The 13,697-nt window shown below is 42.8% G+C and overlaps 1 protein-coding gene across 1 annotated transcript in view; it reads right to left on the minus strand.

The window, feature by feature from the left end:
• The window catches only part of MSH1 (MUTL protein homolog 1), a 198,707-nt gene that overhangs the window by 142,094 nt on the left and 42,916 nt on the right, over positions 1-13,697 (minus strand). The window contains exons 7-13 of the mRNA XM_087378347.1: positions 8,717-8,764; positions 8,269-8,333; positions 8,023-8,108; positions 7,670-7,834; positions 4,209-4,318; positions 1,923-2,028; positions 1,733-1,808 (exon numbers count right to left, since the gene is read on the minus strand). Of these exons, the coding sequence (XP_087234473.1) occupies positions 1,733-1,808; positions 1,923-2,028; positions 4,209-4,318; positions 7,670-7,834; positions 8,023-8,108; positions 8,269-8,333; positions 8,717-8,764 (656 nt within the window). The remainder of the gene's footprint in view (positions 1-1,732; positions 1,809-1,922; positions 2,029-4,208; positions 4,319-7,669; positions 7,835-8,022; positions 8,109-8,268; positions 8,334-8,716; positions 8,765-13,697) is intronic.

Below are 13,697 nucleotides of genomic sequence, written 5' to 3' on the forward strand. Positions count from 1 at the left end.
TTTATCTCGCAAACACAAATCATCTTTGGCATCTTCATCGTCCTATGAAATGGTGGCGGAAATGTTTGAGACAGATTTGGCATTCTAAGATTCCTCTCCATCAGCAGGTTTTCTTGTGGAGAGCTTTGTTGGGTGTTCTTCCTCATGGACAGTTCTTGGCACGACGACATATTGCTTCCTCTATTTGTCGCAGATGTCTGGCTCCGAGAGAGACTGTGCCTCATCTCTTTTGGCTTTGTCCTGCCTCTCGTGCTTTCTTGGACTTCCTTGGGCAGATTTTGAGAGCTCGGTTTCCTCAAATTGCTTTTGGCAAGTTCTTCTGGCTTTTTGGTGTACATCCACCCAGACAGGAGTTTGATATTTTTTTTGTTTGGGTTCGGTACTGGGCACTATGGACTCTCTGGAAGGATCGTAATCACAGGGTCTTTGGTGATCCTGTTTTTTTCACTTTCTCTTTCTTCATACACTCTTTGCAGCAATCGCTTTTTGATTGCTTGCAATCTCGTGTCTTTGATCATGATGTATATTTGTCCTACAGTGAGATTTTCTCTTGATGTATTATAGCTCTCCCTTTCTGGGATAGCTTCTTTGTAATAATATGACTCAAAGATTCCACACAAAAAAAAGTGTGTGTGTGTGCCTGTGCCTGCGAGCAAGATTCCCAGCTATTCCTTTTGGAAAGTCTTTCTGGCTCTTTGGTTTTCATCCACCCAGACCGGAGTTTCATCTTTTCTTTGTTTGGGTTTGCTATTGGGCACTCTGGACTTTACGGACAGAGAGGAACTGTAAAGTCTTTGATGATCCCAAATTTTCCCTGTTTGGCTTTTTTAAGTGTTCTCTGCAGCAATACTTCTTTGATTGCTTGCAAACGCATTGCATAGATCACGATGTATATCTAGCATACACTGAGATTTTCAGTTAATGTACTTATGGCTGCCTCGTTTTTGAGGTCGCTACTTTTGTAATATAATCAATCAAAAGTTTTCACTAAAAAAAAGTGAGTGAGAATGCACGTGCATGCATGTTGGTGCGCGCGTGCGTATGTGCACTGTGCAAGCACGTGCTTGCAAGCACCCCTTCAAGAGATGCCTAATATGCAAGATGAGGATCACATGTGTTTGAACTAAATAAGGGCCAGTGACAAGGAACCCCAAGAGGAAATAGAATTTGGTGGTGATCATCCCTAAAAATGCCTTCTCCCTCTTTCATAGAAAAGACCCATTTTAGTGGCTGAAGATGCAGTACATTACCATAAGAACCCTCCCGACTTGAGATCTAGAAATGGACAAACTACATGCCCATGAAGAGAAAAAAGCAGGTAAGGAAAAGAGAAAGAAGTAGGGCAGAGACAAAACAGAAGAGGTAAGAAAAGGCCTCAAAAGGACAGAAAGGATCAGAAAAAAGCCCTGATCTTCAAGGGAGAGACTATAAGATGTAAGAACACTGAGCAGAAATAGACGGGCATGATTTAAACTTTATAATTTCCTGCTTTCCCTCTTCTTTTCTGTTTTGCATTCAAGCCTAAGATGAAATCATAAATATATATCGGTCCAAAATATGTTTAAGGCAGCATTGGAGTTGAGATAGAATATATTGCCTGGAAACAATGCTCATATGGATTTTCAGATTTTAGCTATGGATTTCCGTAATACTAGACAGAAGGTACTTAAGCATTGAAAGACTAACAATTTCAAATTGCAAGCAACTCAAGGGTTTAGAGGGGGCAACTTACATACGACAGAGACCAGCACAATCTGCTGGAAGTAGCACTTTTGGCAAACTTGGAACACCCACAGTCGGTAAGATGCCTGTCAAATTTGCAAAAGCTGATACTCAAGACCCATAATTTGTGATGAGCTTCAACCTTTCTTCAATGAACTAGTAATGCCTTACATCAACTAGTGTCATGTCTCATGGCATACCAATCTGAGCAGCAGTTCCCACGTACAAGGGTCTGGGCCGCCCTCTTGATGGATAAACTACTTCCCGAAACTCCTCTTGGTTATCCAAATCATAAAGCCTCTTCACCTGCAACCAGATCACAGACAAATCTCAAGAGAACGTTCAAAACACGGGAAAGAAAGCGGCAAATATGCTCATAGCCATCCGCAAAAACATTGGAGTGTGAATTATGCTATTGTTGGCCAGTTTGCAGGTTTTTTCCTCTCTGTAATTAGAGAGTAAGAATGTGTTTCATGCAAGAATACGTTACATGATGTACGTGTTTGAAAGTTTGTTTTACAAACTGAAAATCTTTCACAAACCTAGTCCCTCATCATTTCCTTTCAAATAGCTTCAAATTTCATTCCTCGACTCCATCTCTCGTTAATTATGCTCTCCACATTGATTTTTGCACAAAACACCTTTATAATGCCCAAATATCTCCTTGTCAAAGAAATCTATAGACGTGCCAGTAGGAAAGCAGCCATCTTCCTCGCATTCCATACTTGTTCTAAATTCTGTATTTAATCTAGAGGTGCATTCTATGTAGCTGTAGAAGAACATCTATTACAAATGTCCTTGTTTAAATAAGCTCACCCTCTGTGCAAAAGGCATAGAGGAAAAACAGACTAAGCCAAAAAAGAATCACCCTTGTTCTTCTGTACAATACAACAAACCAATGCTAAGAACCGCGTTGAGCACAACCGGAATTTTGGAGGACTTATTTTGCAAAGCCTAAATGGGGATTGAGCCGAACTCACCATGTTATCTTCTTATTATCATTTATGACTCACATTTGTGTTTGATGTTTGTATTTCAGTGTTACTTATTTTCAGTCTAAACAGAATGATTAATATTGATCCTTTGTTACCGACCTAAATTGGCCTCTCGAGACAGATGATGGCAAGGAATGGAAAGAGGATAAAGATGAATCTGGTAGTGATGACTCCCCCAAGTTGGGAGGGTGGCCTCCTCTTTTGACAAAACAGTTCTGAGGTATCAGAAAGACTTCATTCACACAATTCCTCTCTCAGATCATTGGCAATCACTCGTCGACCACCTAGGATCATTGATTTCTTTTCCTCTCCCAACATCAAGACGCCTCCTGGCTTCAGTGGTGCACCAACAATCTGTTTGGGACAAGCACTGTCTGCCAGCATACAGCCCTACTTCAAAGAGGAAGCTACCAGCTAGTTTGGGACCCACCATCTCTTGGAGAGAATCCATATTCTCAGCTAGTACCATTCCAGTTTTTACCCAGCAAGTACCTGACCCGTAAAAGGGGAGGGAACAAGCCATCTCCAGTTCTCTGTATGTCATGTTATGTTTGTGCCCCTTGACGCAATGTAATAATGTTTGCATATATTGAAGTGATAGAATTATATATGTGTTGATGTTGGAGGCTTGCATTTTTTGTGCACAGCTTCATAGCAACAGGCTGAAGGTGCTTACACAAAGCTTCACCACTATACTGCCAACATTCAAGTTCAGGCTAGGTGAACTTTTTTTTAATCTTTAGAAGAGGCCTCTTGCTCTTAGAGATGTCCAAGAACAACTTAAATGCTTCAAACACCCCTGATACTAGAGTTTTTCCGCTAACCCAACACAGTCAGCCTCCAGATGTTCTCATCCAAAGTCAGCCCCCCGCTCCCTTGAACTCTCTATTCTGTCCTAAAACCTCTGGCCTACTGCCACCCCCTATAAGCAACCCTCATGCCCCCTCCAATGTCACCTCTGTTGTGGTAAAAGTCCATGTTACTTGCAATTATGCATCCATTCAGCATCACAAAAGCTTCACGTCCTTGGTAACATTTGTCTGGATAAGGAATGACAAGAACCTCCTGATTTCTACGAAGAGAAACGATGTCCTTGAAAAAAGAGAACAACAACTACATTCATTGATTTGAAAGTAGCAAACCTCGAAATGCCTGGCAAGACTCATATGCAAATTTATAAGAATCTTTTGCATTTCATGAAGCTATCCCTCATGGGATCTTTTAGGAAGACTCCAACTGCAAAAAGCTTCATTGACCCACTCTCTTGGGGAAAGTCAACTCTTCAGCGAATATTTATGCTAGCTATTTAGTTGCCTCAAAATAGACTTGGAGTGTAATTTGTTCATGGGGTTCATTAAGTTGTAAGATGTTTCAAAGTTTTCGAAGAGTGATTTAAAAAAACTTCATCATTCAAGCCTCAAAATATAAATCTTGGTTGAGAAATTAGCTTGTATTTGGAATCTCATGGCTGAAAGCTAGAAACCCATATACCTCAAACAACACTTGTAGCACAGGATCATGATCAAACCATTCCCAAGACTTGCCCTTGCACTCTGCCCACAATAGTCCCCCCTCTCCATGTTCAGCCCACCGGACCAACCCTGCAACAGCCATCGAGGAACATAGTTTAGACCTTTTGCAATCTTATTTCAATGACGACTATAAAAGTGTAAACCATAGTTTTTAATAAAAGCTTCACCTATACAGTTGTTTGAACCTTGCATACTCTAGGAGAAGTTGAGAAAAGTATTACTATAAGGCAATCTTGGATCCTTTCTCATGCTTAAGCTTTCTCCAGCACCCTTCCCACTCCCTCCCCTTGTGTGACCCGAGATGTATTGAAGATCATGACCTTGTTTTTACCAAGGTTGACTTTCAGATCATGTGACTCACAGAAAAAACTGTAGTGCATTCAAGTGTCTCTGGAGCCCCTCTGTTGAGGACGATAGGAGCATCATATCATCTGCGCAAAGCAATATCTAAACCAGAGTGCCAACGAGAGAGCATCCAACCCCTCTAGTGTCTGCATGACTACCTCAGGATCATCAATATAGAGGCCAATCGACTGACATCAAAATCGAGCGCTGATGCATAAATCTTGGACATAACATGCCCAATCATAATGGTTCTATAGTTCCCCGGGTTCATGGATCCCCTGCCTTGTAGATGAGTGCGATAGTATTAAGGGTCCAAGTGCGTGGAAAGCCCAAGCAAACAGCTTCATTAAAGAGCTTTGCTAAGATCAGGGCGAGGATGTTAATCCCATATGCAATGAATTCAATGCATAGCCCTCATGATCTTTTGCTCGGCCATTATGAAGCTTCATCACAACATCCTTAACACCCCCCTTAGTGAAGAGTGTACAAGAAGTAGGACGAGGTATGTGTGAAAGGTCAGGAGTAGGCTGATCTGGGATGTCATATAACGTGCGTGCATAGTCATACCAAACTTTAGTATCGGTGATAGGTGAACGGGACCATTTTTCTAGAAATCTCCGCCAAAAGTCTTTGGAGTTGTTACTAAACAAAGTGTTCAATAATTCCTCCTTGTTTTGGCAGATAAACTCTTGTTTCTTCCTACGAAACAGTCGGCAGTACTCGCATATCGTGTCAAGTTCGGTCAGAAGATTATGTTTGGTTTCGAATCTAAGTTGGTGGCGCAAAGCCTTACACTCATCATCGTACCAACGGTTGCAAGGGACAGTCCCCTGTGGTGGTGCGCGAGTAGAGCGAGTAGTGTGAGGGAAATCGTGAAGTGCAGCCTCATGAAGTGACCGGGTGATTATGGCAGCTCAATCTTCTAGTAGGGGTATAAAGTCAATATATGTAACTCGTGAGGAGTGTAAAAAGGCGTGCTGAGTAACGAGGTGAAAGACTATAGTCGAACTATATGTCCTGGTAAGTGTTGTGTGTGATGGGTGGGGGGGGGGGGGGGGGGGGGGGGGGAAAGAGTACAGTGAGGTGTGGAAGGGAGATACAGAAGAAGAGAAAGGTATGGTCAGCCCTAGGGGCTAGTGGTGCAACGGAAAAGTCAGTGATACATAACGCAAAGGTAGGGGATCCCATGATGTATATACCTTTGTAAGACTAGATTATATCCAATCATACAAAAGTAGACTTTTTGTTGTTCTAAAGTTCAAAAATCTACACAAAAAATAAAAGAGAAAACGAAAGAGAAGGAAAAAGAGGTAACAAAAACTTTTTGAAAAACAAAAGGAAGACATACTTAGCAAGCAAAGCAATACTTATGTCGTCATTAGTGCCCAAGCATAAGCAGCTATACCGGGTTGCTAGAAGCATGGTGTGAGTGAGAGTGAGAGATAGGCTAGGGAGTGAAGAAATGGTAGACAAATATAGAATCCATGAAGGCTTTCATTCATTCATCATCACTACTAAATGAGACAAGTGAAGTACAAGCCTTATAGGCTACACACTCACACACTTGCACCAAAGGCATATGGGATAAGTCCCAGTGTGACATGTGGCACCCACACATGACTCACACAATGACTAGTACTAGATCTCCTCGTACTACACATCACACGTCACATCTCACACACACTCTTTGGCTATGATATCTCCAACACGCCCCTTCAAAGCAAAGATGTGAGACCCAACACGCAAAGAGTAGACCGATCCCCCCTCCACCGCAATACTGCAAAGAGCAAGTCCAACTATCCAACACCTCCCGTGTGATAGTGACTTTTCAGTCAGCTTGCGACCGGCAAGGGCAAACCATCACTCATCACTCACCCTTACTCTGAACTGGGTGGTCAATACCATCAAACCAAAGTAAAAAACAATGCATTCATTTGTGGGGGACAACCTAGGGCACAGTACCTCTTATTGACTTCCAAATACATTCAGACTTCAGTTTAAAGGAACAACTCAAGGCTGAGAACCTTTACTTGACTCAATACAAAAACACATAGAGCTAAGCATCATCTACCACCTCAGAGTGGAAGACATCATGCAACATAGCATTTGAAGCTTCCTGCCTGCTCAGGTCTAGTAGATGTAGCATAAATATTCTTGAGCATGTCGAGGTTCTCCTTGGCTGAAGTGGTGAGGTCAAGTTGATGAAGCAATTTATCCAAAGTCTTCGTACTGAGTTTCTGTCGGCACTCCGGAGGTGAAGGGTAGACTCAACCATGACGAAGGCTAGCACTAAAGGAGAAGGCTAATCAAAAAGTAGTCCGAAATCTCTTCCTTCACGATACACTGCTTGTGAAGACTAAACAATTTCATTTTAGTCTCTCCCAAATGAACATCTAAATCTAGCTAATAGGGCAACGCACGACTTAAGATGGAAAGAATTATCACAGTACCAGCAGGCCACAACATGGACAAAACCTTCACAAGGTGAAATTTGCATGTCCACTAATACGGTAGAAGCACATATCTAGATGAATCCAGGAACATGCCCAAACTCATCATCTAAAAACACAACATACTGCAGCTTCAACCTCATGGTAGTCACTCATAAGGTTGAAAACCATAAACTCCATCACCCATAGCAGAGACTAGCTACTATGACATCCTTCTTCATGAGGTCTTTACGAGGAGCTGCCCTATTGACGTCTTTTGATTCTCAATAGCAGAATTAAGAGAGACTGCTTATGCCAAGTGGATGTGAACCAGGAAGAGAACAAATATGTAGAAGATTGAGCAAACTGGTTGGCTAGCCAACAATCAGCCAGAGCTTCATGACCATGTGCTGGGATAGGTAGAAATAGCAGTAGACACAGCTGCAAGCATATAGGGAAGAAGAACTGCTAGAGCTTATCGACCATGTCCTTGAATAAGCAGCTTTAGCAGTTGATGCAGCTGTGTGCACACAGGGAAGAAGCACCATGTCCTGTCGCTCAATGACTATGCCAAGATGCAAATATCTCTATTTCGTGAAAGATGCCTTAATAAATACAAATCCTCATATCTCTCTGCTTAAAGTACCTGAAGGATCATGTTGCAAAGAACGATGTAGGAATAGGAAACAGAAAGTTTTGGCCCTCAGTTTTGCAACAACTGCCTCCTCTGTGAGCCCATCTTCCACTGAGTATGTCTTCATCATCTCCAAAACAGAGACAATGCAGTATCCACGTGCAGATTTTGATATACCTGCACTAGCAGTGCATTTGATTAGTTAGCACAAACACACCCACTCATCCATGACTATGCTGTTGCAGAGAATGTTAAAGGTAGAAAAGTCACAGACAAACAGTACTGAGCGTAAATTTAAGGATACACAACAAATATAAATCTAGAAAAGAACAGAGAAGGGAGCTTAAGTAAAGAAGCCAGCATACCAACCACAAAAACTTCTTCTGGAATCTCCAAATCAATGTCTGCTTCTGCTAAGCCATACACATATGGACTGCCAGGATGTGCATGACTGAAAACCAGAGAAGGAATTCAAATATATATATCCTCGATATGTTCGAATGAAATGTCCTAAAATGAGTTCTATGAGAATAAGAGAAAGAATTTGTATGGTCTGTATATCTGAAATGAAGTACAGAGCTTCCAGTCCTTCATCTATATATCAAAGATACCCTGAGACAAAACGATCTTTGCGCTGCCGTGCTTGGCTGGGAGCTTTGACTTCCTCATACACACACTGCAAAATAAGTTTCTTTTGAAGTTTAATTCAAACATGTGTGTTCCCAACACTCTTCACAGTTGAATCAGATGTATATGAATCAGAAATGATTGTGATGAATGCATTGAGCACAATCTGAGCTGCGTGCACCTAAGAAAGATGGTTCACGTCTAGCAAGGACTATCCTGTATTCTAAGGCCTACACACCTCCAGGAAAACGTTTTAAACACCTAGCAAATATATTGTCATGATCAAATGTGAGAAAAGGCAATAGAATACTTAATTGTCCCCATTTTGGAAAAATATTCTGAAAAAAATACAGTCTACAACATGCTAGTGAACAATCCTTTCATGTTCACTGGAGGAACCTACAATATTACACCAAATTCAACTACACTTACCACTGAAAAGCCAGATGAAGTGAGTGCATCCAATGTCTGCCGCAGATTCTGTTTACCATCATATAAGAATCAAGGATTATAAGCAGAGGAATTTTTATTCATCTAAAATCGTAAAGACATGTTAAATCTCCCAACAAAATCTTACAATAAACAATCTACCATTATGCCAAGCAAAACGCAATGAAATTATTGCTTTGTTACAAGATTAAAAGCGCAACACACAATATTTTTTATAAATATATATGGATTAGCTTTCTCCGATCCATAGAACAGAAAAGCTTTACAATTAATGTTTTTTATTATGATACTACTAATGTTTTTTATTATCTGAGGAAGACTTTATTACTTTTACAATTCAAAAGCTCCTGTTGTCAAATCATGAATTATGCATTTCCCTACCTTAAGCTGTATCAATGGAACGTTTTGAGGTAAAATGTCTATGATAGCCATACCATCGTAGGCCATATTAGATTACACTGTATAAAAGGAAAGACTTATATATTATGTGTTATAAGAAGGATGCTACTATATGGCAGATTTAAAATAGGAAGAATAAGGCTCAATAATATATTTTTCTGTCTAGAGACCTTTGTTTGGAGTCCTAGTGAACGTTGTCTCACTACGCATAGCCCACGTCTGACTGCTACATACATGCACAGTGATTGCTACTGTTGTAGTAACATGTTTGTATTTTGGTTAAAGTACACTCTGTTTTCTACAAGCAAGAGGCACCTGGATGCAATGTGAGGTGGGGTGTTGGATGCTTCCATAGTATGACAGTCTATTGCCTAATTACAGTCTATAGTTGTGAGGTGGGGTGTTGGATGCTTCCATAGTATTACAGTCTATGCTCAAACATTCCTGCTATTATCCTAATTGCTCCTCCTACTTTTCGTATTGATTACCTCTCTCTCTCTTGCTCCCCTTATTAACCAATTAACCTAGTGTATTTACAATTAATCTAATCTAATTAAATTTAACCTAATCTACGACTCTCCTCCCCCTCTCGCCGCCCCTCTCCTCAGCCCCCCTCTCCTCTTCTTGCACTCCCTCTCCTCTTGCATGCGCTCCCTCTCATCTTCCTCACCCCTACCTCTCTCGTCCCACTCCCTCTCCTCTCCTCACCCTATACGCATCTACTCCCTGCCCCCCAATTAATGCCCTGCTTTCTCATCCTGCCGGCCTGTTATCTCCTCCCACGACCCTCCTCCGCTCGCTTCTCCTTCCTCCTCCTCCCCTGCTCCTGCTTCCTCCTCCTCTTTCCTCCCCTCTTCCTTCCTCCTTCCCACTCCTCCTCCTTCCTCCCCTCTTCCTTCCTCCTTCCCACTCCTCTCTCCCCCTTCCTCCCCTCCTTCCTCCTTGTATTGGGGAGGGTTTCACAACCCCCCTGATTATACTCTTCCCCCCCCCCCCCCCCTCTTATACCCAGAGGCCAAGGCGCAAAAAATTCTAGATTCGGTGGCTTCTCGAAGAAGCCACCGCCATCGCTTACGTTAATTGATCCTCCCAGCCCCAAAAAACAGACAAAATTTTACTTAATTGGCAAAATGTTAACTAGGGGTCCCTATTGCGTAGTCATCAATGTTCAAAAGGGTTGGTCATCGTCTTTATCTACTGTGGTCCATTGTACATCTTTGTGATGCTCAATGTGACTATGCTATTGTAAGTGTTCATTCTGTTGTTCTAATGCCATTGAGTGGTAATTGCTCATCAGCTTGTGTCACCTTGACCTGGGTTGGCTGCCCCATGCAATGGCTATTTAGAGGATTGGCTCAATTGTTGGATGTTGCAAGTGTGGTCTTACATAGGCAAACAAAGGTTCTCTTTGTACTCAGACCCCTACCCTGATTTAATTGTCTACGATCTAGTTGACCGACTCTAAATCTGCTTGGGTGAACTGCTTGGTCAGTCCCTCCTACACTTGACCGACTTTTGCATGGTCAAGCGCCATTGGTCCTTGGTGTTGTTCATTAGCTATCAAAAGCTGTCTTGTACTCAACGCCTGCGCGTATGCAAATTTGATGATAACCTGAACAAAGATCAATCTTTGAGAATTGTGTTGCGTGTAGAAGTTGATCAAAGAGGTCATCAATGAGAGGCAATGGATACTTGTTTTTGATAGAGTAAGCTTGTTGAGGGCTCGGTAGTCGATGCAGAGGTGCATTGACTTATTCTTTTTTTCCACAAGTAGTACAAGAGATCCAAAAGGGCTGCGACTGGGCCGAATGTAACCTTTGTCAAGTAGTTCGATCACCTGTCTTTGGATTTCTTCATTTTGAGTGTAAGAAATCCGATAAGGAGGTTTCCACAGTGGATTACTGCCGAGAATAAGTTCGATTGGGTGATTCACTGGTTGTCGAGGTGGTAACTGCTTTGGCAATTCCTGTGGAAAAATTTCCAGGTAGGGCTGGAAAAAAGGTTGGTTGAGGTACTCAGGAGGATCCTTTGTTGGTGTCTCCTCTACTACCGTAACCAACAGAAGTGAAGTCTTGACTTCACGTTTACAAACCCACTTCTTTACTTGTAGAGCAAAGGTAACTGGAGTTGAAGGAGAGTCCCTAGAACCAATTAGCTCAATAAGTTTTCCCTGGTGGACAAACTGGATAGTATGGCTGCGAAAACTGATTGATCGATCATAGTCGTAGAGCCACTGTTGTCCGAGTATGACATCGTACTGAGAAAGAGGCATGATGTCGAAGTTCAACTTGTCCGTGTAATGTTGTATGCGAAAAGACAAGTTTTTGATCCTGGTGTTGCACAAGAAGGTAGTTTCATTTGCGAGTTCAATCTGATAGTCCATGGGACTAGGACTGGTGGTCAACGGAAGTTTTTCGACCATAGAACTAGCTAGGAAGTTATGAGAGCAGCCACTGTCGATAAGGATAGTGACCGTTGTTCCACGAATCGATCCTTGGACACAAAGTACTTGAGTGGCCAGGGAAGGTTCGGGGTTGCTGGCAAGGCTCATGTGGATGGTATTTGCCATTCGAACAGCTTTGCCTTTCTTGTCTTGTGCTGGGGTAGCATCTTCTATTTGGGAAGTGCTAGGTTCCATATTGGAATTTTGCTTTGGTCGCTTGGGAAAATCGAACCATCTATGGTCACCCGTACAGATGGTACAAAGTCCTTTTGTGCTGGAGTTGTTTTTCTTGTCAGTGGCTGCACCTTTATGTTGGTGATGATGGTCGTGACTTTGTGAAGAGGAAGAGGCGTGATCCTTGGAGGAGTGCTTCTATTGGGATCCAACATATGATTTCTGAGACTTGGGGGGATCTTGAGACTGTCGTTGACCTTAATTACCCGAGTTTTTTCTAAATTTGGGATTATCTTGAGGGCGAGCACCTTTGGCCATAGTAGAGTTCTGTGTTCTATTAGAACTCTGCTTCCCTGTGTTTTGGAAATCGATAATGCGCTCTGCGTAATAACGCCAGCTATGGTGGTGATGTTTGCTTTGAGGACATCAATGCGTAACGAGGGATTTAGGCCTGAGATGAAAGCATGAAGGCAATCATCATCAGTTAAACCATCGATCTCCAGCACCAATGTGGTGAACTGAGAGATGTAGGAAGACAGGGAGCCTGTTTGCTTCAACTATCGGAGTTTTGAACGTGCTTGGTAGTCCGCATTGGCAGGTATGAACTGCTTACGGAGCACGTGTTCAAAACGTTTCCATGTTAACACACTTTTGCCGTCCTTTAAGCATCGTTGCCACCATAGGAAAGCTATATCCTTGAGGAGGGAGGCTGCCAAGGCAAACTTTTTGCCTTCAGTGAGGTCAACACTATCAAAGTACATGCGCAATTTTGCGAGCCATTGGTCAACTGTTCGACGATTTCGTTGACCAGTGTAGGCTTCCGGAAGTTTAATGTCAAGTCTTTTAGTTTTGGAAGCTTGGAGTAATCGGTAGAGGGCACGGAGTTCAGTGTTTTCTACCTCTGGTGGGAACGAGTCCACATAGTCATCCGGTGGCATCACGTCATCCTCTGTATGTGTGGTACTGCAAGAATCCTGGAGTTGTTGGACTTTCTGGACCAAGTCGGAGATGCTGTCCTAAAGCTGGGAAATTTGAAGTTAAAGTAGTGCTTCGCCTTGTAAGTTGACTTCAGGGGTCTTTTTTGGACTTGAGTCGCTGATCTCCGGAGAGGCTGCACGCGAAGGGTATGGTCCAAATCACTGGAAGGGCACGTGACACAAAAGACCCATAATGCAAAAGCTCCAAAATGGGCTGGTTGTGCAATCTGAACACGATATTGTGTGATAGATGATGCCTAAGGTGTCCTTGAAGGGACTGGGGCATTACCAGGGGTTTCCATGCTTTAAGGAGGGGGCTTACGCTGTAATTTGATAATGAGCAGCAAATAACAATATGAAAGAGAATCCTTAGAAATAGAATGGAAAGAATCCACCTGGAATAGATTAGATCTGCCAGACTGTGCTGAAAAGCGTGTACCAACGGTGGGCTTCGGGCTGGCAAAAAGTACAGCATCAATTGTCAGTTGAAGGAGGTCCTGATGTCGAGTTGGTAGAATACAATAGTCAGGCTTCAAATTTCGAAATTAGGGTTTGCTGTAGAGGGAGGCGATTCAGCGACCAAACAGTCCGGTTGTGGGCAGAAATATGTCGCCAACAATGGCACGATCAACCAGTTGGGGCTTGAGCTGTTGATAGAGGCGAGGTTTTCTTGTACAAGAGGGGCTGGCTGAGGGAATTCGCTGTACAACAAGGCCTCTATTCGCAGGCTGAGATGGCGAGATGAAGAGATCTAGCAGGCTGTGCAGAGATTGGCGTCAGGCTGTCACTCTTCAGGACGATGGAACGCATACATGGTTGAGCAGAGGCTGGCGAACAGATAGAAGGCTGAGGGCATGATTGGCGTGACTATTAAAGGCCGCCAAAGGCTGAGCAAAAACCTGCAAACAGAGATCGGCAAGCTTGACGTGGGCTTGGCGTGGGCTGGCAAGCAGAAAACGGCAAGGGGGGG

The sequence above is a fragment of the Dipteris shenzhenensis genome, chromosome 8 (genome assembly GCF_047967505.1).
Source record: "Dipteris shenzhenensis isolate YYH24624 ecotype China chromosome 8, Dip_SZ_1.0, whole genome shotgun sequence".
In the NCBI taxonomy this organism is placed as follows: Eukaryota; Viridiplantae; Streptophyta; class Polypodiopsida; order Gleicheniales; family Dipteridaceae; genus Dipteris; species Dipteris shenzhenensis.